The sequence below is a fragment of the Thalassophryne amazonica genome, chromosome 5 (genome assembly GCF_902500255.1).
Source record: "Thalassophryne amazonica chromosome 5, fThaAma1.1, whole genome shotgun sequence".
Lineage (NCBI taxonomy): Eukaryota > Metazoa > Chordata > Actinopteri > Batrachoidiformes > Batrachoididae > Thalassophryne > Thalassophryne amazonica.
In genome coordinates this window covers 11,484,441-11,510,294 of record NC_047107.1, presented here as the reverse complement: position 1 = coordinate 11,510,294, position 25,854 = coordinate 11,484,441, and the positions used below count along the sequence as shown (strand labels likewise).

At 42.1% G+C, this 25,854-nt stretch overlaps 1 protein-coding gene across 1 annotated transcript in view; it reads right to left on the bottom strand.

Moving 5' to 3' along the window:
- The window catches only part of LOC117510106 (nuclear receptor subfamily 6 group A member 1-A-like), a 134,000-nt gene that overhangs the window by 13,489 nt on the left and 94,657 nt on the right, over positions 1-25,854 (bottom strand). The window contains exons 2-6 of the mRNA XM_034169721.1: positions 18,386-18,616; positions 17,872-17,927; positions 15,724-15,884; positions 13,879-14,109; positions 3,335-3,589 (exon numbers count right to left, since the gene is read on the bottom strand). Of these exons, the coding sequence (XP_034025612.1) occupies positions 3,335-3,589; positions 13,879-14,109; positions 15,724-15,884; positions 17,872-17,927; positions 18,386-18,616 (934 nt within the window). The remainder of the gene's footprint in view (positions 1-3,334; positions 3,590-13,878; positions 14,110-15,723; positions 15,885-17,871; positions 17,928-18,385; positions 18,617-25,854) is intronic.

Sequence of the window (25,854 nt, the reverse complement as noted above, 5' to 3'; positions counted from 1 at the left end):
TGAAGGATGTTCATTCAGTTGTTTAATTTTGTAGAAAAAAAGCAGATCACAGACATGACACAAAACTAAAGTCATTTCAAATGGCAACTTTCTAGCTTTAAGAAACACTATAAGAAATCAGGAAAAAAAATTGTGGTAGTCAGTAACGGTTACTTTTTTAGACCAAGCAGAGGGAAAAAAATATGGAATCACTCAATTCTAAGGAAAAAATTATGGAATCACCCTGTAAATTTTCATCCCCAAAACTAACACCTGCATCAAATCAGATCTGCTCGTTAGTCTGCATCTAAAAAGGAGTGATCACACCTTGGAGAGCTGTTGCACCAATTGGAGTGACATGAATCATGGCTCCAACACGAGAGATGTCAATTGAAACAAAGGAGAGGATTATCAAACACTTAAAAGAGGGTAAATCATCACGCAATGTTGCAAAAGATGTTGGTTGTTCACAGTCCGCTGTGTCTAAACTCTGGACCAAATACAAACAACATGGGAAGGTTGTTATAGGCAAACATACTGGTAGACCAAGGAAGACATCAAAGCATCAAGACAGGAAATTTAAAGAAATATGTCTCAAAAATCAAAAATGCACAACAAAACAAATGAGGAACGAATGGGAGGAAACTGGAGTCAACGTCTGTGACCAAACTGTAAGAAACCGCCTAAAGGAAATGGGATTTACATACAGAAAAGCTAAACAAAAGCCATCATTAACACCTAAACAGAAAAAAACAAGGTTAAAATGGGCTAAGGAAAAGCAATCGTGGACTGTGGATGACTGGATGAAAGTCATATTCAGTGATGAATCTCGAATCTGCATTGGGCAAGGTGATGATGCTGGAACTTTTGTTTGGTGCCGTTCCAATGAGATTTATAAAGATGACTGCTTGAAGAGAACATGTAAATTTCCACAGTCATTGATGATATGGGGCTGCATGTCAGGTAAAGGCACTGGGGAGATGGCTGTCATTACATCATCAATAAATGCACAAGTTCACGTTGATATTTTGGACACTTTTCTTATCCCATCAATTGAAAGGATGCTGGGGATGATGAAATCATTTTTCAAGATGATAATGCATCTTGCCATAGAGCAAAAACTGTGAAAACATTCCTTGCAAAAAGACACATAGGGTCAATGCCATGGCCTGCAAATAGTCTGGATCTTAATCCAATTGAAAATCTTTAAGTTGAAGAAAATGGTCCATGACAAGGCTCCAACCTGCAAAGCTGATCTGGCAACAGCAATCAGAAAAAGTTGGAGCCAGACTGATGAAGGGTACTGTTTGTCACTCATTAAGTCTATGCCTCAGAGACTGCAAGCTGTTATAAAAGCCAGAGGTGGTGCAACAAAATACTAGTGATGTGTTGGAGCGTTCTTTTGTTTTTCATGATTCCATAATTTTTTCCTCAGAATTGAGTGATTCCATATTTTTTTCCCTCTGCTTGGTCTAAAAAAGTAACCGTTACTGACTGCCACAATTTTTTTTCCTGATTTCTTATAGTGTTTCAGTGCCAGAAAGTTGCCATTTGAAATGACTTTAGTTTTGTGTCATGTCTGTGATCTGCTTTTTTTTCTACAAAATTAAACAACTGAATGAACATCCTCAGAGGCCGGTGATTCCATAATTTTTGCCAGGGGTTGTAGCTGTTGGGGGTCACAAATATAACTCCTTTGAACATCTGATTCTCCACTCTGCCCACGATGCTATGTATTTCCAAGGTCAGAAGAATAAAAATAAGCCGTATTATTTTGTCGCTGTATATAGGCCCCCTGGCCCATACTCTGAATTCTTAGATGAATTTGATGCGTTCATCTCTAACTTGTCAACTAGTGCAGATAACATTCTGAATATTGGTGACTTCAACATTCATATAAATAAGCCTTCTGATCCCCTCTGCAAATCATTTATGGACATTATGCATGTAATAGGATTTCAGCAATGCATTCAGGACTCGATGCATATTCGTGGAAATACCCTGGATTTGGTTCTCACACGTGGTATTGCTGTCACAAATATTGGCATCATGCCTCTTGCATTGGTGGTCTCTGATCACTCACTTACTAGGTTCACAGTTTCGCTGCCATGTTCAGTGGAACAACAACCTGCATCACTACATCACTGCAGCAATACATAAATTCCTCAACTACGACTGAACTGGAAGTTAGACTGCCTGATATCTTAGCTTCACGTCTGGAAAATGTCCAATTAGTCGACAGTCTTGTGGATAGTTTGAACTCAGTGCTCAAAACTATACTCGACATGACTGTGCTACCTTTATTAAAACCACGCCCCCCAAAACACAGTCACCTTGGTTCAATGATTACTTGCGTGACCTCAAGCATAAGGCTAGAGGTCTAGAACAGAAATAGCGTAGTTTAAAATTAGAAGCATTCCACCTTGCGTGGTGTGATGCTGTCTTAGCCTATAAGCATGCATTATTGGCACTAGTGACCTATTACTCTGCTCTGATCAACAAAAACAAGCATAACTCAAAGTTCTTGTTTGACACAGTGGCAACACTTATTCATTCATTACAGCACAAGATTTCTTGGATTACTTTAAGAAGAAAATAGAAGACATTAGGTTAAACATATCCCAGCATGCCTTTACCCAGCCACTACACCCTACTATTGAGGTGGGCGCCATTACTGAGGTATTACCCAGACTTACAGAATTTGAGAGTATCTCTCTAGTCATGCTGACGAAACTCGTAATGTCAACAAAAAGCACAACCTGTTTATTTGATCCTATACCAACAAAACTGTTTAAGGTCCTGTGGCCCACTCTTGGGCCGACTGTGGTGAAAATATTTAATCTTTCTTTAACTTCTGGATCTGTTCCGAAATTTTTCAAATCTGCAGTGACTAAACCATCAGCCGATATCAAAGCTATCATTTTGCTCTAAAATTCTGGAAAAAGTGGTGTCACGGCAGCTCATGGACTATCTTACTGAGAATAATCTCTTTGAGCCACTGCAGTCTGCTTTTAGAAAATGTAATTCCACAAAAATTCTGTTATCGTGCCCCTGTTCTGTGGAATGATCTCCCTGCATCAATAAAACAGTCAGATTCTGTACAGACTATCAAGTCCAGATTTAAGACGCACTTATTTTCCCTTTCGTATGGCTAGCATACTGGCATAGTATGTTACTATCCTTTTTAATCTTTTAAATTCACTTTTATCGTGTGTGTGTGTGTGTGTGTGTGTGTGTGCGTGGGTGCATGTGTGTGTGTGTGTGTGTGTGTGTGTGTGTGTGTGTGGCAGGGCTGGTCAAAGGAGTCAAAAGGACAGGTGTAACTTTGTGAACCTGTTTTCTTGTTGCTACTCACCCTTGCAGCTCGTCATCAGATGGCGTGTACTTTGCAGTGACATCAGCCAGGTCTCCAAAGATTTGCACACTGTAGATGGTGAGGCAGGAGAGCAGGATGAGCTCCTGCCAGGTGGAGCTGAGCAGGCAAGTGTAGTCCTCAATGGAGAGCTCACAGAAGAACGGCAGCTTTTTAATCCAGGAGATCTGGCGGAAAAGAAGCTCATCTGCCAGGCGACACAGCAGAGCAAACAGCTCCACCTGTGTGACTTTGTACCTGGAAAATAAAAAAGACAAATGAAAACATGTGGGGGGAAAAACGAGGCAATACTTGAACAAAATATTTAAGTACACGCATGACATCATAAAACTTCACTTAAATTGCTGGAAAAATTAAATGGTATATAGGAGGGCCTGATACAATGTTTATCACAAGGAGGAAATTTGAAAATGAAGATAGTCCACATCTTGATCAATTACAATTATTAAATGGGTAATAATATACAGGTTTTTTTTTCGACCGATCTTATTGTCCACTAAAAGTTAACATCGGATTTCATAAAGCAGCCTGGAAATTGTAACGAGCAAAGATCACAACTGAAAACCCTGACGACACAACAACATAGTGCCTCATCAATGAAATTCAGCGCCTTATCAACCTAAAGCAGTGCCTTATCAACATAACACAGTGGCTTATCGTAACACAGCACCTCAACATAACACAGCGCCTCATTAACGTAACACAGCATATCATCAGCGTAACATAGCGCCTCCTCAATGTAACACAGCGCCTCCACGTAACACAGCGCCTCATTAACGTAACACAGCAAAGACGCGTTACGAATGTCATTTTTCTGTCATTCGTGACACATTCCTGATTCCACGTTCGTGATTGATTGATTGATTCCTGACATTCTTAATGTGACTTAACGCATCTGAATAGGTTTCTTAATAGTGCGTGTTGGTGTGTGATATTCTTGATAATCGTGGAGCATGTTTTTGCCTGTCAAAAAATCTTCCACGAATGTCACACATTTCGTCTCATGTCGTGGAGGTCACAACTGAGTGTGTTGATCCGTCTTGATGAGTAGTGATCCTTAATAGAATGTGACAACATTCTTAGTGGTTCCTGTGATGGTTCTTGGAGCCCAAACTGTCACGCGTTATTACGAAGTGACACGGAAACTGTCAAGTTTTGACACGACTTTTAACGCGGCGTCACATTTCACTGCGCGCCACGACGAATCAGTTTTCTGTCACGTGCACACAAACTCGGCTCCAAATGTCGTTCCACAGTTCCTGCTGAAGCTCCTCAGGATGCTCCTGCAGGTGATCCACCTGCTGTTGTAACCGATGAGCGGGAGAACGAGTCTGAACCAGAGGAGCAAGAGGAGACTCGTGCAGCCAGACATCTCTGCACCTCCTCCAGTCTGGCGGAGGAAGAAGCGTGCGCACAATTAAACCCTGCTGCAGCGCATTTAGTTTGATTGCTGACACCAAGTCGGCTAAAAGTCTAATTTCAGTGCTCTTCAGCGCGCTCCTGCAGGTGTTCCACCTGCTGCATGGGCCTGATGTTTGGGAAAATGGGAAAGACGACAGCCGCATGAAGCCACACATCTGGCTCTGTCCTCCTCCTCCTCTCTGCGCCACTCCATGGCACAGAGCCCAACTACGCATGCAGTCACAAAGTTCTTCTGAAAAAGTGGAGCGATCTGAATTCGGTTGGATGAATATGGGTGTGCGTGTGTGTGTAGACAATTCACCTCATTCACAGCGTGACAGAACTTAACGATGTGCTGTTACGCGCAATAGCGCGCAACAATTCAATTCAATTCAATCAATTTTTTTATATAGCGCCAAATCACAACAAACAATTGCCCCAAGGCGCTTTATATTGTAAGGCAAGGCCATACAATAATGATGTAAAACCCCAACGGTCAAAACGACCCCCTGTGAGCAAGCACTTGGCTACAGTGGGAAGGAAAAACTCCCTTTTAACAGGAAGAAACCTCCAGCAGAACCAGGCTCAGGGAGGGGCAGTCTTCTGCTGGGACTGGTTGGGGCTGAGGGAGAGAACCAGGAAAAAGACATGCTGTGGAGGGGAGCAGAGATCGATCACTAATGATTAAATGCAGAGTGGTGCATACAGAGCAAAAAGAGAAAGAAACAGTGCATCATGGGAACCCCCCAGCAGTCTATGTCTATAGCAGCATAACTAAGGGGTGGTTCAGGGTCACCTGATCCAGCCCTAACTATAAGCTTTAGCAAAAAGGAAAGTTTTAAGCCTAATCTTAAAAGTAGAGAGGGTGTCTGTCTCCCTGATCTGAATTGGGAGCTGGTTCCACAGGAGAGGAGCCTGAAAGCTGAAGGCTCTGCCTCCCATTCTACTCTTACAAACCCTAGGAACTACAAGTAAGCCTGCAGTCTGAGAGCGAAGCGCTCTATTGGGGTGATATGGTACTACGAGGTCCCTAAGATAAGATGGGACCTGATTATTCAAAACCTTATAAGTAAGAAGAAGAATTTTAAATTCTATTCTAGAATTAACAGGAAGCCAATGAAGAGAGGCCAATATGGGTGAGATATGCTCTCTCCTTCTAGTCCCCGTCAGTACTCTAGCTGCAGCATTTTGAATTAACTGAAGGCTTTTTAGGGAACTTTTAGGACAACCTGATAATAATGAATTACAATAGTCCAGCCTAGAGGAAATAAATGCATGAATTAGTTTTTCAGCATCACTCTGAGACAAGACCTTTCTGATTTTAGAGATAATGCGTAAATGCAAAAAAGCAGTCCTACATATTTGTTTAATATGCGCTTTGAATGACATATCCTGATCAAAAATGACACCAAGATTTCTCACAGTATTACTAGAGGTCAGGGTAATGCCATCCACAGTAAGGATCTGGTTAGACACCATGTTTCTAAGATTTGTGGGGCCAAGTACAATAACTTCAGTTTTATCTGAGTTTAAAAGCAGGAAATTAGAGGTCATCCATGTCATCCAAATAACTCAGACAGAACAATCGGAGAGAAAGAGTCTAACCAAATACCGGCATCACTGAAAGCAGCCAAAGATAACGATACGTCTTTGGGATGGTTATGAGTAATTTTTTCTCTAATAGTTAAAATTTTGTTAGCAAAGAAAGTCATGAAGTCATTACTAGTTAAAGTTAATGGAATACTCAGCTCAATAGAGCTCTGACTCTTTGTCAGCCTGGCTACAGTGCTGAAAAGAAACCTGGGGTTGTTCTTATTTTCTTCAATTAGTGATGAGTAGAAAGATGTCCTAGCTTTACGGAGGGCTTTTTTATAGAGCAACAGACTCTTTTTCCAGGCTAAGTGAAGATCTTCTAAATTAGTGAGACGCCATTTCCTCTCCAACTTACGGGTTATCTGCTTTAAGCTATGAGTTTGTGAGTTATACCACGGAGTCAGGCACTTCTGATTTAAAGCTCTCTTTTTTAGAGGAGCTACAGCATCCAAAGTTGTCTTCAATGAGGATGTAAAACTATTGACGAGATACTCTATCTCACTTACAGAGTTTAGGTAGCTACTCTGCACTGTGTTGGTATATGGCATTAGAGAACATAAAGAAGGAATCATATCCTTGAACCTAGTTACAGCGCTTTCTGAAAGACTTCTAGTGTAATGAAACTTATTCCCCACTGCTGGGTAGTCCATCAGAGTAAATGTAAATGTTATTAAGAAATGATCAGACAGAAGGGAGTTTTCAGGGAATACTGTTAAGTCTTCTATTTCCATACCATAAGTCAGAACAAGATCTAAGATATGATTAAAGTGGTGGGTGGACTCATTTACTTTTTGAGCAAAGCCAATAGAGTCTAATAATAGATTAAATGCAGTGTTGTGTTAAAATCGCCCACTATAATTATCTTATCTGAGCTAAGCACTAAGTCAGACAAAAGGTCTGAAAATTCACAGAGAAACTCACAGTAACGACCAGGTGGACGATAGATAATAACAAATAAAACTGGTTTTTGGGACTTCCAATTTGGATGGACAAGACTAAGAGTCAAGCTTTCAAATGAATTAAAGCTCTGTCTGGGTTTTTGATTAAGTAACAAGCTGGAATGGAAGATTGCTGCTAATCCTCCGCCCCGGCCCGTGCTACGAGCATTCTGACAGTTAGTGTGACTCGGGGGTGTTGACTCATTTAAACTAACATATTCATCCTGCTGTAACCAGGTTTCTGTAAGGCAGAATAAATCAATATGTTGATCAATTATTATATCATTTACCAACAGGGACTTAGAAGAGAGAGACCTAATGTTTAATAGACCACATTTAACTGTTTTAGTCTGTGGTGCAGTTGAAGGTGCTATATTATTTTTTCTTTTTGAATTTTTATGCTTAAATAGATTTTTACTGGTTATTGGTAGTCTGGGAGCAGGCACCGTCTCTACGGGGATGGGGTAATGAGGGGATGGCAGGGGGAGAGAAGCTGCAGAGAGGTGTGTAAGACTACAACGCTGCTTCCTGGTCCCAACCCTGGATAGTCACGGTTTGGAGGATTTAAGAAAATTGGCCAGATTTCTAGAAATGAGAGCTGCTCCATCCAAAGTGGGATGGATGCCGCCTCTCCTAACAAGACCAGGTTTTCCCCAGAAGCTTTGCCAATTATCTATGAAGCCCACCTCATTTTTTTTCAACAACACGGAACACTATTCTTGACCGTGCGTAATGGTTCCTGATAATTCTCCAGCAACATGTGCCATTAATCGTAACGTGTGGTAACAGGTTGCAGCAGTTCCTGAGGACACTTGACGCCTCTGCCCCGAATCATCACATTTGTGATCAGCGGCCAAGAATGTGTACTTCGTGGCATTCATGACGTCGTCGTTATGTGTAAACGCAGCATAACATAGCACCTCGCCTCAACGTAACAGAACACCTCATCAACGCAACAACCCCTCTACATAAAACAGCGCCTCATCAACGTAACAGAACACCTCATCAGTGAAACACAACACCTCAACATAACACAGCGCCTCATCAACGTAACACAGCGCCTCCTCAAAGTAACAGAACACCTCACCAACGTAACAAGCCCTCTACATAAAACAGCGCCTCATCAACATAACACGCCACCTCATCGTAACAGAACACCTCATCAGTGTAACACAACACCTCAACGTAACGCAGCACCTCATTAACATAACAGCGCCTCATCTAACGTAACAGAACACTTCATCAATGTAACGCAGGGCCTTAACGTAATGAAGTGCCTTAACATAATGCAGCACCTCATCAAAGCAATGCAGCGCCTCAATGCAACACAGTGCCTCATCAATGCAACACAGCACTGTAACGTAACAAAGTGCCTTAATGCAATACAGCACCTTATCAACATAATGTAGTGCCTCATCAATGTAATAGCCCAGTCACACATCATGCGACGATTCCTGAACGAAGGGAAAAAAGTAAAAAAGTCACAATTCATTGAGAAAAGGTGGATGAACAAGCTTTATCACCGAACAGCCTGTGAACCAAGAGCGCAAAATAGACGAAAGAGGAACAAAACAAAACTGAAGCTAACATTGATCTCCACTGCTGCAGCAGTTCCAGGACTCGGTGCTGAGACGGCGCTCATAGCGCCTGAGTCCTGGAGTTCTGTTTGCCGTTTCTCCAGGAAACGGCAAACAGAAGCTGTGGAGATCTGTGTGCGCGTCGGTGGACCCACCTGCTCTGGTTCCTTGTCCAAAACAAAAGAGGGATCATCTCCTCAACATCAGAATCCTCACTGTCTGACGACACGCTGCATGCTATTGCTCCAATTAAAAAAAAAAAAGCTGGTGTGCCGTGTGGCTGCTGTATCACTGTATTACGTTACTAAGCCATATATATTGATTTATAACAGAAAACTGTCAAAAGGGGGAATAAATATAAGTGTAAAGATGATTGAATATATCAGATCAGTAAACTGATCAGTCCGTGTGAACGCGCATTGACTCACATATGTGGTTATTTCCACCAGCTGCAGCTGATCCACAATGTGAATTCTGCCTTCCAAAACAGCTCTTTATATAATCTGAATCATCTACCTGTTGCCACATGTACAGAAGGGCTGGATTGTCATTCCTACACTCATATTGTTATAATTAATATAAAATAATAAGTGCACACAGGAGTTGCTGCCACTGCGTTCAAGTACCGTCGGAAATTACACAACTTTTTTGTTGTTTCAAATTAAGTAGTTGCTTGTGGCAAAATAATTAATTGTATCCACACAAAAGATTAATTTTGTCCTATATAAAGGTGCCTGAGCCCAGTGAAGCTGACCTCCCACCCAGAAAAAAAAAAACATCCAAGCAAACAGGCTGAGTTTGCTCTGTAATTTCCGATGGTACATGAACACAGCAGCAGCAGCAGCAGTGCTCAGAAACAGCTTCTGCACTGTGTGAAAACATTCAGCTGGTCAAACAAAGTCAAACTAAATGCAAACGTTACAAGAACGATAAAAAACAGTCAAGAACGACAGCAAAACGAAATACGGATGAATTGAGGTTTTCGGTGGCATTTGTTCAAATTTTTCAACAGTTTAAAAATCCTGAAGCGCCAGCTGCAGGAACAAAGCTGCGTGAACGTTAAATGATGTCAACGAAAGTCAAGATTTCTTGTTTCATTTGGGCTTCGTTGCCCTTCGTTAAGTGCCGTGTGACTGGGCCATAATGTAGTGCCAAAATGTAATACTGCGCCTCATCAGCATAATGCAGCGCTTCATCACCGCATCATAGCACCTTATCAAAGTAACGCAGTGCGTTAACCTAAGGCAGTGCAGCGCCTCATCAATGTGATGCAGTGCCTTACCATTCATCCTCATTTTCGCATTGATAATCCAAGCGATGAAACTGCATGGCGGCCAGGACATTCTCCATATCCGTCTTCCACAGCTATGTCTTTGTAATGTGTGCACAATGTGGTTTTGTTGAAAAATGCATGGACGTCCCTGGACAAGACAGCCTTGAAGGCAGCATATGAAGAGCCACTGAGAAGTTTTGAGCTCAACCCAGAAAAGTAGTGTGTGGTTCTCCAGCTTTTGCATTCTGAGAAACCAACATTTCTTAAGAATGTGTGATGTTTTGACTCACTGGGTGCAGTGCTGTGTCAAAGTTCTTTTCTGCAACAATGCTGCCATCACAGAGGTATAACTTACTTCTGCAAGGACACTGACACAACCCCATACCATGACAGAATCTGGCTTTTGGACTGAATGAATGAATGAATGAATTGAATTGTTTTTGACAACAGCTTAGATCAGGTCTCTCCAACCCTGCCTGTCCTGCATATTTTCTAGTCATTCCTGCTCAATTAACAGTGGTGTTCCCCAGCTCTTGATTGGCTGAGCACACCTGACTGACTTAATTAGCTGTGAGTGGAGGAGAGAGAGTTGTAAAACATGCCAGGCAGACGCCCTGGGTTGGAGAGGCCTGGTCTAGGTGGCCTTGTTGTCTTTAGTCTGGAGTACATGCCAATTTATCTCCACCTCAAAAAAAAAACAAAAAACATCTGGAATATTGATTTGTCTAACAACAAAGCACATTTTCACTGTGTGATGATCCAATACAGATAACTCTGAGCCCAGAGAAACAGACGCCGCTTCTGGACAAGGTCAGCTTAAGGGTTCATTTTTTCATTTAAGTGGCATTTCTGAATGTAAATCTATACTGTTGTGCTTGACAAATGTTTCCAAAAGTAATCCCTTGCCTTTGTGGTTATATCAGCTACCTCTAACCTTAGTGACATGAAATTTGGGGTTCCACAGGGGTCCGTCTTATGCCCCCTGCTTTTCTCCCTTTATACAGCACCTCTTGGGCACATATTGGGATTTACTTTTCATTGCTATGCTGATGATACTGAGTTATACATGCTGGTAATCTGGTATAACTGCTGGTAATCTCACACATAAAATCCTTAGAAGATTGCCTTGCATCAGTGAAAAGCTGGATGTCTAGCAATTTGCCTTGCATCAGTGAAAAGCTGGATGTCTAGCAATTTCCTACTGTTAATCTCTGATAAGACTGAAATGATGGTTCTTGGTCCAGTGAGACATCGGCATCAATTTGACCAGCTAACGCTTAGCCTAGGCTCGTGTGTCATACATCACACTGACAAAGTGAGGAACCTTGGGGTAATTTTTGATCCTACGTTGTCCTTTGACCTCCACATTAGAGATATTACGAGGATTGCTTTCTTCCACCTGTGAAATATAGCAAAGATTCGTCCCATCTTGTCTATGGCTGATGCTGAGACCCTGATTCATGCATTTGTCTCTTCTGGATTGGACTACTGCAATGTTCTATTTTCTGGTTTACCATAGTCCAGCAATAGGGGTCTGCAATTGGTTCAAAATGCTGCTGCCAGCCTTTTGACAGGAAGCAGAAAGTTTGACCACATTACACCCATTTTGGTATCTCTTCATTGGCTTCCTGTCCCTGTGAGATCAGATTTTAAGGTTGTGCTACTAACCTATAAAACTGTTCATGGACTGGCACCTCCATACTTAGCTGACCTAATTAAACCTTATGTACCAGCCTGGGCTCTGTGTTCTCAGGGTGCAGGACTACTTTGTGTCACTCAGATGTGGGTCACAGAGCTTTCGCTCATCGTACACCTGGTTTGTGGAATGATCTCCCTGCATCACGAAAACAGTCAGATTCTGTAGAGACTGTCAAGTCCAGACTCAAGACACACTTATTTTCACTTTTGTACGACTAGCATACTGACATAGTATGTTACTGTGCTTTTTACCCTTTTATATTAATTTATTAGTAAAGAGAGCGGGCCGTGGCCTCAGCTGTATCTAAAGTCTGGGTCTTTTAGTGAAGCTTAAGGATAGTGGCCAGTGATCTCCTTAGTATTTCTTCTGTTTTTTTTTTTTTTGTTGCTTAATGCGGACAAATTATGCTGTATTTGTTGTCTTTCTGTGGCCTAATTCTGTTTTTTTTTTTCTCTCTCTCTGTTTGAGGTGCGCCTCCATCCAGAGATGGGAGTGGGTGTCTTCCTTGTCTTCTTCTGCAGGTCTCCCATCTTGTGCACCAGCATGGACTCCCAAAATTTCCTGTATATTCATTTTGTCAACTGTGTCTGTAAAATGGCCCAAGCAGAGGGTCAACCCTTTGAGTCTGGTCTGCGTTCTTCCTCAAATCATCAAAGGGCAACTTTGTTGTGATTTGGCGCTATATAAATGAAATTAAATAAAACAAAAAATAATAAAATAAACAGGTCCAGTTAGAGAAAATTTTCTCAATGTCACAATGCCGAACAAACCAACGGAGACCCCCCCCCCCCCCCCCCCCCCCCCCAAAAAAAAAAAAAACCTGTGGGTTGGGTTGGATTTGGGCTGTTAATCAATGCATAATGTTGTGGGTGGGGTGATTTGGATTGGCTCACATCATTGGTTGAGTGGGGGCGGGTGTTAAAGTAACTACTGCAAAGTTAAGATATGACTACTGCACATCCAAGTATATTTACACATTAAAATAGAAATCCATCATATCTGGATCCATATGAAAATGGCATCCGGGTCAGGAAAGCCACAGCCTATTGATGATGGCAAAAACAGAAGTTAAAGTAAATTAAAGAATCACTGCTGCTTTTGTTTGTTTTTTCTTTTCCATTTCCCCGCTGTGTTTCCACTCTGCTCTGACTGTGCCTGATCCTGTCAGATCTCAGAAGCTAAGCAGAGTGGGTCCTGGTTAGTACTTGGATGGAGGACCTCAGAGGAAGAATAGGGTCCATCTTTGTTTCACCATGTAAGACTGGAGTTATGTCAGGAAGGGCATCTGGAATAAAATCCCAATGTGGACCTGTACTGTATCTGCTGTGGCAACCCTGAACAAATGGGGACAACCGAAAGACACGTTTCCATGCTGTCCCGCCTTTTTCTGATTTGAGGTTGTACAACACTGGCTGAATGATATGGATCAAAGCCCAGTGGCTGTTTCAGTTGTTAAAAATACATTCATCATCAAAAGTATATTATTATTAACATTATCTGCACAAATGTTTTAAAAACACATTTTTTTCATGTGCATGCAGTGTGTTATGCATATGACAAAATAGGTCATCCAAGGGTGTCCCCATGCTTGAGGGAAATGGCAGAAAACTAATTTCTTGGCAGTTTCTAGAGTGGAAGAGCAAGAGTCTGAACACATCCACATTTCACACATTTTGACGATGCTGAAATGTACCCTGTAACTGTGTAGCCTAATGAGAGTCTGCTAATCAGTGTGTGAGGAAAAATTACGTTTTAAAAAGTTCACATTTCAGAGACTGGTTAATATTTTACTCATTAACGATTCATTTCATTTCAATTAGATAATTGCGGGTGGGTTGGTAAGGCCAGGATTTACCATTGTGAAGAGTTTTGTGATTTGGCGCAATACAAATACATTGTATGCATGCACATCTCTGCATGAACACAGCATTATAATTTTGCATGCATGCTCATTTTTGTGTGTGATTGTGAATAGGAATGATGAAACTGCATACGAATGTAACAGAACATACGGAATGTGACATTACGAGTTTGCAATGACTCACCCCTCTTCGATTAGCATGGGCGTAGTCAAGGGTGCCAGGTCCTCAGCAGCCACCAGCTGCAGCACCAGTGGGTGGGACTGTGGGAAGAGGCCGCGGCTCTGCGGGGCCAGCAGGCCCGACTGGGCGGTGTAGCCGAACAGGTGAGGCAGGAGCTGATAGTGTGTTGACATGGAGGTGTTGAGGTACTGGTCCCTGAGAGCTGCCGTGTAACCGTTCATTTCTACAGAGCGACTAGAACAGCACACAAGAGAGGTCAAAAGTCAGCAGCTTACACTCTCTGTACAGATATCTATCTATGTGTGTGTGTGTGTGTGTGTGCGAACACATACACAGTAGTGTCTTAACATACCAGGCACTCTTCACTTTTGAAAGTGCTCATTTTACATCTCTCCAAATGACTAAACATTCCTATTCCAACAACAATTAAGAAAAACATAATAATTTACCAAGCTGCAAATGTTCAAACTGAAAAAGCAATCAAAAACAAAAAAGAAAACTTGATTTGTTGGTTGGTGTACTGACACCATCAACAACAAAGTGACTGTTCTGCACTGTTAAAATCTTTCAAACTGCAGGAGACGGTGCGCTGGGATACGCCAGCAGGTGGCAATCAGAGTTTTGTCTACAATCTCTAACTCTGCATCAGTGGGTCTGCTCCTTCTCCAGTGTGAGTCTCAACCCCAAACTCCTCTCTGTGTTGACTGTATTTCAACTACGCCCTTAACAGAAATGTTTGGGACAAGGGGGTCACACTTACTTATTGATATTTATTTATTCATACATACCAGTTAAGTAGCTAAATACTAGTGATTAAGTAGATGTTAATGTTTTTGCAGAAGAACGCATGAGTTAATAAAATGAAACAAAACAAAACTGAATTCTATTGCATGAACTATTTTACGGTTCAATCAACAATGGGTAGTAAATTGCTGCAAGTAACTCGTGTACATACAAGTAAAAGAGTAATTTTTAGAAAAAAAGAGTGCTTTCACGTTCCTTTTTAAAAACTTTACTTCTACTCTGACTTAAGTGAATATCTGTGCCACACAAAAAAACTACACATGCACATCTTAGAGTCTTGAGGTGTGCGATGGTTCTTGGTACGATTCCACTGATTTGACGGTCGCTCCAACTCTCCTCCCTTCTCTTGTGTTTGGATTTTAGACTGTTATATGTTGTAGATATGTCACATTGTTCTTTTTTAGAAAACTGTGTTAGATGTGTGATAACTGTTGTTAAAATCAACATTTTAAAGAAATTAAACGGCGTTCATCACAGGGCATGACAGTGGAATGCTCATAGGTTGAACAGGAATCCTTCAGGATCTGCAGGAATGAAGCACAAACTGAGGTTGAGACTCGTGCTGGAGAAGGAGCAGACCCACTGACACAGACTTACAGACAAAACTCTGATTCCCACCTGGTGACGTATCCCAGCGTCTTCTCGCCTCAGCCATTTTAGTTGTTGTTCATTTCTGGTCAGATTGAACTTGATAAAACAACTATTCCTTCGAACAGCTATCTGTGTGGCAGCAGAGATAAACGTAATCATCAGGCAAAGGAGACTAAAATAAACGCCATCACCTAGACAATATTTGTCCTTGATGAGTGCAGGCAGACAATGTGCTCGTCTACACAACAAGCGCTGCAGATAGCGTGCACACCTCTTTGTGTTTGCCATCGTCGGTGCGCCTGTGGAGCAGCACATTCTTGCACTGATGAATACCTCAACTAACATCTGCGTGAGCTGGGAATGAGGTGTTGGACTGTCAGGGCCGGCTCATTATCTCAATGATTCAGTGAATGTGGTGCTGCATAGCTCAGAAGGATGAGACCGACGACTCACTTGGATGACAGAGTGGAGGCGGGTGACGGCTGGTTGCCCTCCAAGGCGCCATTGCTGAGGGAGCTGTGGTCACTGTCGCCGTAATTGCCCCAGGAGTGCTCAGGGACGTCTTCTTTGAACTCCTGGCCCGACATGATCCGCTCTATCTCCTCCTCTGTGATCTGTGTGTCACACACACACACACACCGGGGCGAGGGGGTGTTAACTCACAATTCATCAATTGTGCGCGACGCCAGTGTGCGTCTCAGTCCAAATGATTAGTACTGACAAGTGCTGCGCAATTTTCACTAAACGTTGCAGAGCAAGGACGCAATCGCACAATGAACGACTCAGTGAAAGAAAGAAACAGATACGTGTGTTTGTCTGACTGATACTCATCTAAAACACGAGGATCTTTGCAAATCCGTGCAGTGAGAAAATAAGAAAGAAAAATAAAAAATAAACCCATTTGGAAAGGTAATAGCGTGGCAGTAAACACAATGTGTGTATCCGCGGCTGAGGTCAATTCACTTTCATTTTCATCAATTCAATATGTTCATCCATTCATATCAATGAGAGAAAGGTCCTTCTTTCACTGCAGCTTAGAATAAAAGAGGCTTTTAATGAAAGGAGCCATTCCACTTTTTTGGCTTGCTGAAGTGAATGTGAATAAAACGACAACAAAACTTTCCCCCACTGTGGCTCACGGTACATCCAGAAAGTATTCACAGGGCTTCACTTTGTCCACATTTTGTTATGTTACAGCCTTATTCCAAAATGGAGTAAATTAATTTTTCCCCCAATATTCTACTCACAACACCCCATAATGACAACATCATTAGATTTTTGCAAATTTATTAAAAATATAAAGCTAAGAAATCACATGGACATAAATATTCACAGCCTTTGCTCAATACTTTGATGCACCTTTAGCAGCAATTACAGCCTGAAGTCTTCTTGAATATGATGCCACAAGCTTGGTGCACATATCTTTGGGCAGTTTTGCCCAATTGTCTTTGCAGCACCTCTCAAGCTCCATCAGGTTGGATGGAGAGTGTCGGTCCATTTTCAGATCCCTCCAGAGATGTTCAAGCAGATTCAGATCTGGGCTCTGGCTGGGCCACAATGCTTCACTGTAGAGATGGTGCCAGGTTTCCAAACATGACACCTGGTATTCACGCCAAAGAGTTTAATCTTTGTCTCATGAGACCAGGCACTAGAGATGGTTGCCCTTCTGGAAGGTTCTCCTTTCTCTACAGAGGAATGCTGGAGCTCTGACAGAGTGACCATTGGGTTCTTGGTCACCTCCCTGACTAAGGTCCTTCTCCCCTGATCACTCAGTTTAGACGGGCTGACAGCTCTAGGAGGAGCCCTGATGGATCTGAACTTCTTCCATTTAAGGATGATGGAGGCCACTGTGCTCACTGGGACCTTCAAAGCAGCAGAAATGTTTCTGTACCTTTCTCCACATTTGTGCCTCGAGATAATCCTGTTTTGGAGGTCTACAGACAATTCTTTTGACTTTATGCTTGGTTTTTGCTCCAACATGCATTGTCAACTGTGGGACCTTATATGTAGACAGGTGTGTGCCTTTCCACATCATGTCCAGTGAATTAAATTTACCCCAGGTGGACTCCAATTAAGCTATAGAAACATCCCATAATGATCAGTGAAAACAGGATGCACCTGAGCTCAATTTAGAGCTTCATGACAAAGATGGGAATACTTATGTATGTGTGATTTCTTTTTTTTCCTTTAATAAATTGGCAAAAATCTCAAAGAACAAAACAAAAACAGTTTTTACATTGTCATTATGGGGTACTGTTTGCAGAATTTTGAAGAAAAAATGAATCTCATCCATTTTGGAATAAGGCTGCAATGTAACAAAATGTGGAAAAAGTAAAGTGCTGTGAATACTTTCTGGATGCACTGTATTTAGCCTCATGTCAAATTTTCATTACTTGCTGCTAATAATAATGAATTTAGTACTGAATATTCTTCAATGACTCGACAAACAACAAGGCTGGGGTTCACAGTAATTACACACTGCATGTGTGTGTATACTGCAACAGCTAAATCATAATCATGGCAGCACTTGGCTCTGCTTGGAGCTCGGAATCCTTTCTGCAGGTAACATGACGTGCACACGATGGCTGAGCCGGCGTTTACCTGAACAGGCCCGATGCTTTTGTTCCGTCCTCCTGGCATGCCATCCTCTCTGATTGCTAAAAGACACGGGGGGGGGGGGGGGGGGCACAAAGTTACTTTAGGATCACAGCTCTACCTAGTGGCTCAAACAAATTCCACAGCCCTTTATGGCACATAATTTACTTCCCTGTGGAGATAACTGTCTCCTCACTCATTTTTCTCCCCATTTATAATTGAAGGTATTTGGGTTTTTGTTGGCTCACAGACAGAGTTGATGTGTTGAGGAGTTCTTGTTCAAATTTGGGAGTTAAGTAAATCTCCTTTGCATGTCAAGACCAGCTTGCCTCAATAAAAATACCTGGAGGTAAATCATATGAAACGAAGGCCTGATGCTGAAGGAGCACACTGTGCATTTATGAGGTTCAGTCAACAGGGGGCAGCATGAATCCAGTATTATGCGAGAAGTAAACCTTGGCCACACACATATTTAGGTGTATGTTTCAGACAGGAGGACGGTGCCGTGGCTGCACGTTACCTTTGCGGTTCATCCCCATTTGCAGACACTTGAGCAGGCGGCAGTACTGGCACCGGTTGCGCTGCTTGCGTGACATCTCGCAGTTCTTGTCACGGCTGCAGCGGTACACACGCTTGTTGCAGATGCTGCGTTTGAAGAAGCCCTTGCAGCCCTCGCAGGAGATGATGCCATAGTGCAAGCCGGTGGCCCGATCGCCACAGATAAGACAGGTTCGCTGGTCAGCCGGATCATCTGCACAAGGAAACACAGGAGAAGACCTTCAGGCCGGTTCTGTTTACATGGTGAAAAATGGTGAGCGTGAGAAAGCTTGCTGAAAGCACACGCTATTAAATGAGATCGGGGTGGTTGGGGCTACAGCGTGAAGCAGGTGCTGCTAATCCACAGATTCCTGAAGCTCCAACCATTCACTGTGTGAATGGACAGAGTGGAGACATTTTGTGGACATGATTTTCAGAACCTCTTGATGAGGAGGCAGCAAGCTGTCTTCCTGTGGTCATCACTCAGAGCGCAGGAAGAACCTTTTTTTGTCTGCAGAAACCCAGATGTGTGCATCATGTGCATTTACTGTAACAAAGACTCTGGGAAAACAAACTGCACATCCATGTTGCACACAAATATCTCCTGACTCATTAAGCTTTGTGTTCCCTGAAAGGCTTCTGAGGAAACTTCTGTGAGGAGGCCTCTACCAAAGAAAACCAAACAAATATATTCCTTTGTACAGTTACTTTACAAAATGCCTGAATGATATTTAAAATGGTTAAAATCAGAAACATTGTTGTAACAGTGTTCTGTTGCAAAAAGTGACTTCTTTTTAAAACTTTGTCCCCTCCAAGACAACAAAATCTGAGGACTATAAATCAATCAATCAATCAATCAATTTTTTATATAGAGCCAAATCACAACAAACAGTTGCCCCAAGGCACTTTATATTGTAAGGCAAGGCCATACAATAATTATGTAAAACCCCAACGGTCAAAACGACCCCCTGTGAGCAAGCACTTGGCTACAGTGGGAAGGAAAAACTCCCTTTTTAACAGGAAGAAACCTCCAGCAGAACCAGGCTCAGGGAGGGGAAGTCTTCTGCTGGGACTGGTTGGGGCTGAGGGAGAGAACCAGGAAAAAGACATGCTGTGGAGGGGAGCACAGATCGATCACTAATGATTAAATGCAGAGTGGTGCATACAGAGCAAAAAGAGAAAGAAACAGTGCATCATGGGAACCCCCCAGCAGTCTACGTCTATAGCAGCATAACTAAGGGATGGTTCAGGGTCACCTGATCCAGCCCTAACTATAAGCTTTAGCAAAAAGGAAAGTTTTAAGCCTAATCTTAAAAGTAGAGAGGGTGTCTGTCTCCCTGATCTGAATTGGGAGCTGGTTCCACAGGAGAGGAGCCTGAAAGCTGAAGGCTCTGCCTCCCATTCTACTCTTACAAACCCTAGGAACTACAAGTAAGCCTGCAGTCTGAGAGCGAAGCGCTCTATTGGGGTGATATGCTACTACGAGGTCCCTAAGATAAGATGGGACCTGATTATTCAAAACCTTATAAGTAAGAAGAAGAATTTTAAATTCTATTCTAGAATTAACAGGAAGCCAATGAAGAGAGGCCAATATGGGTGAGATATGCTCTCTCCTTCTAGTCCCCGTTAGTACTCTAGCTGCAGCATTTTGAATTAACTGAAGGCTTTTTAGGGAACTTTTAGGACAACCTGATAATAATGAATTACAATAGTCCAGCCTAGAGGAAATAAATGCATGAATTAGTTTTTCAGCATCACTCTGAGACAAGACCTTTCTGATTTTAGAGATATTGCGTAAATGCAAAAAAGCAGTCCTACATATTTGTTTAATATGCGCTTTGAATGACATATCCTGATCAAAAATGACTCCAAGATTTCTCACAGTATTACTAGAGGTCAGGGTAATGCCATCCAGAGTAAGGATCTGGTTAGACACCATGTTTCTAAGATTTGTGGGGCCAAGTACAATAACTTCAGTTTTATCTGAGTTTAAAAGCAGGAAATTAGAGGTCATCCATGTCTTTATGTCTGTAAGACAATCCTGCAGTTTAGCTAATTGGTGTGTGTCCTCTGGCTTCATGGATAGATAAAGCTGGGTATCATCTGCGTAACAATGAAAATTTAAGCAATACCGTCTAATAATACTGCCTAAGGGAAGCATGTATAAAGTGAATAAAATTGGTCCTAGCACAGAACCTTGTGGAACTCCATAATTAACTTTAGTCTGTGAAGAAGATTCCCCATTTACATGAACAAATTGTAATCTATTAGACAAATATGATTCAAACCACCGCAGCGCAGTGCCTTTAATACCTATGGCATGCTCTAATCTCTGTAATAAAATTTTATGGTCAACAGTATCAAAAGCAGCACTGAGGTCTAACAGAACAAGCACAGAGATGAGTCCACTGTCCGAGGCCATAAGAAGATCATTTGTAACCTTCACTAATGCTGTTTCTGTACTATGATGAATTCTAAAACCTGACTGAAACTCTTCAAATAGACCATTCCTCTGCAGATGATCAGTTAGCTGTTTTACAACTACCCTTTCAAGAATTTTTGAGAGAAAAGGAAGGTTGGAGATTGGCCTATAAGTAGCTAAGATAGCTGGGTCAAGTGATGGCTTTTTAAGTAATGGTTTAATTACTGCCACCTTAAAAGCCTGTGGTACATAGCCAACTAACAAAGATAGATTGATCATATTTAAGATCGAAGCATTAAATAATGGTAGGGCTTCCTTGAGCAGCCTGGTAGGAATGGGGTCTAATAAACATGTTGATGGTTTGGATGAAGTAACTAATGAAAATAACTCGGAGAGAAAGAGTCTAACCAAATACCGGCATCACTGAAAGCAGCCAAAGATAACGATACGTCTTTGGGATGGTTATGAGTAATTTTTTCTCTAATAGTTAAAATTTTGTTAGCAAAGAAAGTCATGAAGTCATTACTAGTTAAAGTTAATGGAATACTCAGCTCAATAGAGCTCTGACTCTTTGTCAGCCTGGCTACAGTGCTGAAAAGAAACCTGGGGTTGTTCTTATTTTCTTCAATTAGTGATGAGTAGAAAGATGTCCTAGCTTTACGGAGGGCTTTTTTATAGAGCAACAGACTCTTTTTCCAGGCTAAGTGAAGATCTTCTAAATTAGTGAGACGCCATTTCCTCTCCAACTTACGGGTTATCTGCTTTAAGCTACGAGTTTGTGAGTTATACTACGGAGTCAGGCACTTCTGATTTAAAGCTCTCTTTTTCAGAGGAGCTACAGCATCCAAAGTTGTCTTCAATGAGTATGTAAAACTATTGACGAGATACTCTATCTCACTTACAGAGTTTAGGTAGCTACTCTGCACTGTGTTGGTATATGGCATTAGAGAACATAAAGAAGGAATCATATCCTTAAACCTAGTTACAGCGCTTTCTGAAAGACGTCTAGTGTAATGAAACTTATTCCCCACTGCTGGGTAGTCCATCAGAGTAAATGTAAATGTTATTAAAAAATGATCAGACAGAAGGGAGTTTTCAGGGAATACTGTTAAGTCTTCTATTTCCATACCATAAGTCAGAACAAGATCTAAGATATGATTAAAGTGGTGGGTGGACTCATTTACTTTTTGAGCAAAGCCGATAGAGTCTAATAATAGATTAAATGCAGTGTTGAGGCTGTCATTCTCAGCATCTGTGTGGATATTAAAATCGCCCACTATAATTATCTTATCTGAGCTAAGCACTAAGTCAGACAAAAGGTCTGAAAATTCACAGAGAAACTCACAGTAACGACCAGGTGGACGATAGATAATAACAAATAAAACTGTTTTTTGGGACTTCCAATTTGGATGGACAAGACTAAGAGACAAGCTTTCAAATGAATTAAAGCTCTGTCTAGGTTTTTGATTAATTAATAAGCTGGAATGGAAGATTGCTGCTAATCCTCCGCCACGGCCCGTGCTACGAGCATTCTGACAGTTAGTGTGACTCGGGGGTGTTGACTCATTTAAACTAACATATTCATCCTGCTGTAACCAGGTTTCTGTTAGGCAGAATAAATCAATACGTTGATCAACTATTATATCATTTACCAACAGGGACTTAGAAGAGAGAGACCTAATGTTTAATAGACCACATTTAACTGTTTTAGTCTGTGGTGCAATTGAAGGTGCTATATTATTTTTTCTTTTTGAATTTTTATGCTTAAATAGATTTTTGCTGGTTATTGGTGGTCTGGGAGCAGGCACCGTCTCTACGGGGATGGGACAACGAGGGGATGGCAGGGGGAGAGAAGCTGCAGAGAGGTGTATAAGACCACAGCTCTGCCTCCTGGTCCCAACGCTGGACAGTCACAGTTTGGAGGATCCAAGAAAATTGGCCAGATTTCTAGAAATGAGAGCTGCTCCATCTAAAGTGGGATGGATGCCGTCTCTCCTAACAAGACCAGGTTTTCCCCAGAAGCTTTGCCAATTATCAATGAAGCCCACCTCATTTTTTGGACACCACTCAGACAGCCAGCAATTCAAGGAGAACATGCGGCTAAACATGTCACTCCCGGTCCGATTGGGGAGGGGCCCAGAGAAAACTACAGAGTCCGACATTGTTTTTGCAAAGTTACACACCGATTTAATGTTAATTTTAGTGACCTCCGATTGGCGTAACCGAGTGTCATTACTGCCGACGTGAATTACAATCTTACCAAATTTACGCTTAGCCTTAGCCAGCAATTTCAAATGTCCTTCGATGTCGCCTGCTCTGGCCCCCGGAAGACAATTGACAATGGTTGCTGGTGTCGCTAACTTCACATTTCTCAAAACAGAGTCGCCAATAACCAGAGTTTGATCCTCGGCGAGTGTATCGTCGAGTGGGGAAAAACGGTTAGAGATGTGAACGGGTTGACAGTGTACACGGGGGCTTCTGTTTAGGGCTACGCTTCCTCCTCACAGTCACCCAGTCAGCCTGCTTTCCCGACTGCTCGGGATCTGCCAGGGGGGAACTAGCGGCGGCTAAGCTACCTTGGTCCGCACCGACTACAGGGGCCTGGCTAGCTGTAGAATTTTCCACGGTGCGGAGCCGAGTCTCCAATTCGCCCAGCCTGGCCTCCAAAGCTACGAATAAGCTGCACTTATTACAAGTACCGTTACTGCTAAAGGAGGCCGAGGAATAACTAAACATTTCACACCTAGAGCAGAAAAGTGCGGGTGAGACAGGAGAAGCCGCCATGCTAAATCGGCTAAGAGCTAGTAGCTACGCAACCTAGCGGATTCCTAAAAACACACAAAGTGAATAATGTGTAAATAATTTAAAGGTGATTCAGCAGAAGGAGTGCCCCAATCAAGGCACCAAACAGGCCATGAAGCAGCACAGGCAACGCACGACAACAGCGAACGCACGACAACGGTGCTAAAATAAAATAAAAATCAACTAAACACGCTGTGGAGCAGCACAGATAACGCACGACAACAGTGCTAAAAGAGAAAAAAAAAAAAAAAAAAGAAAAACGAAAGCGTTAGCAAGCTAGTTAGCTTGCCAACGCTGATGAAAGTTAGCTGATAAAAGTGCTCCGTCGCGATGTTTCGACCGTTAGAGGTCTTCCTTAGGCGTTGGAGCACAGTAAAAAAGTAAAAAAAAAAGTAAAAAGGTAAAAAAGTAAAAAAGTCTTGAAAAAGACTGTTAATTCAAGTCCAAAGCAGCAGGTAGCAGTCTCTGTGTAAACAGTCCCAACAGAGAGCCAAAAAGCCAGCAGTTTCAAATTTCCTTCAATGTCGCCTGCTCTGGCCCCCGGAAGACAATTGACTATGGTTGCTGGTGTCGCTAACTTCACATTTCTCAAAACATTTCTCAAGGAGTGCTTTAGTTAAGGCACGTAAAGATTACACTGGGAAACAAATCGTAATCTAGATAACTAGATCAATCTAACTGCGCAGATTTAACAGATACAGCAAAACACAGCTGTGCTCCGGAACAGGAAGTGATACAATACCGCAGTGAGAGCCAACCACCAGAGTTCAATGGTGAAGATGTGGAGGACACTTCACATCACACGTTCCTGGGTAGGAATCACTTGTCCTGGTTATTGAGAATTATGAAATTAATGCTTGTTAAATTTCACCAGATTCAGAAGGGAATTTTGGAGAGAGATACCATCAGAGTCCAGTGACATATATATATTTCTATATACTGTATATGTATACAGAATGACAGATATTCGTCCGAGTTACGAGCGACTGGACATGGACAGAGGGACTCAGAAAATGCATACCGCACTCCAAAAGCATGCTATTGTATTATTATTATTCTCTACAACCCAAATTCCAATGAAATTGAGATGTTGTGTAAAATGTAAATAAAAACAGAATACAATGATTTGCAAATCCTCTTCAAACTATATTCAGTTGAATACACCACAAAGACAAGATATTTAATGTTCAAACTGATAAACTTTATTGTTTTTGTGCAAATATTTGCTCATTTTGAAATGGATGCCTGCAACGCAAATAAAGCAGAAGTCCCAATACATTTGTATGGTTTTCCATGTAATAAACACCATATATACTGGATTTTGTACAACAGATTTTCACTTACATCAGACAAAACATCCCACCCCACCGCAATGTATTTTGATTAAAAACCCCTTGCATGTATCAGACAGGGCAGTTTGGACGTGCCCAGTTGCAACAGAGGTACAAAATGAAGTTCAGCACTGACACTAGCTAATTTGAGGAAAGTGGATACTGTATTTCCTTCATTAAATGAGGCACTAAACTAAAGGAGACAGGCGGTAATTCAAGGCCGGGGATTATTAAGAAAATGGTACTTGCTGCCTGCACTGTAATATGGTTTTAAGTTTCACACATATCCGTGGGTGTGGTGAACTGAAGCCAAACACTTTAGGGCCCAGTCACATGGCGACAGCTGAACAAAGGAAAAAAGTCACAAAGTCACAAAATGTTGAGAAAAAGTGGACGAATGAGCCTGCACTTCTCCCATCACTGAAAAGCCTGCAAGTCCAGAGCGCATAAAGGAATGAAATAAAACCGAAATAAAAGAAAATGAAGCGAACGGCAACCTTGACGCTTTAAACAAAATCAAAATAAAACATTCATGATGACATAACTTGAAAGCGGGTATCAGACCGAGCGCCAGCTTGTGGACATTTCTGCAGCCAACGTGCGCTCTCCACAGCAGCTTCAGGCACGAGAGTTGTCTTGACAGGTCTTCACAAAAACAACATGTGCACACACGTGCGTTTGCATGCTGTCTGTAGCAGGAACATTCAAGCCACAGACAGCTTGTGAATGTGCGCACAGCCATTTGTTTTGTACAGCCACTTGCGTGTGCACACAGCCTCTCCAGCCACAAACAGCTGGAACGTGCGTAGTGACAGTAGTTGATAATCTGTTCTTGCCGCTATTGTTTCTGTGAGACAACGTTGCTTTTTGTCCCACACATGGACGGGTCACTTTCAG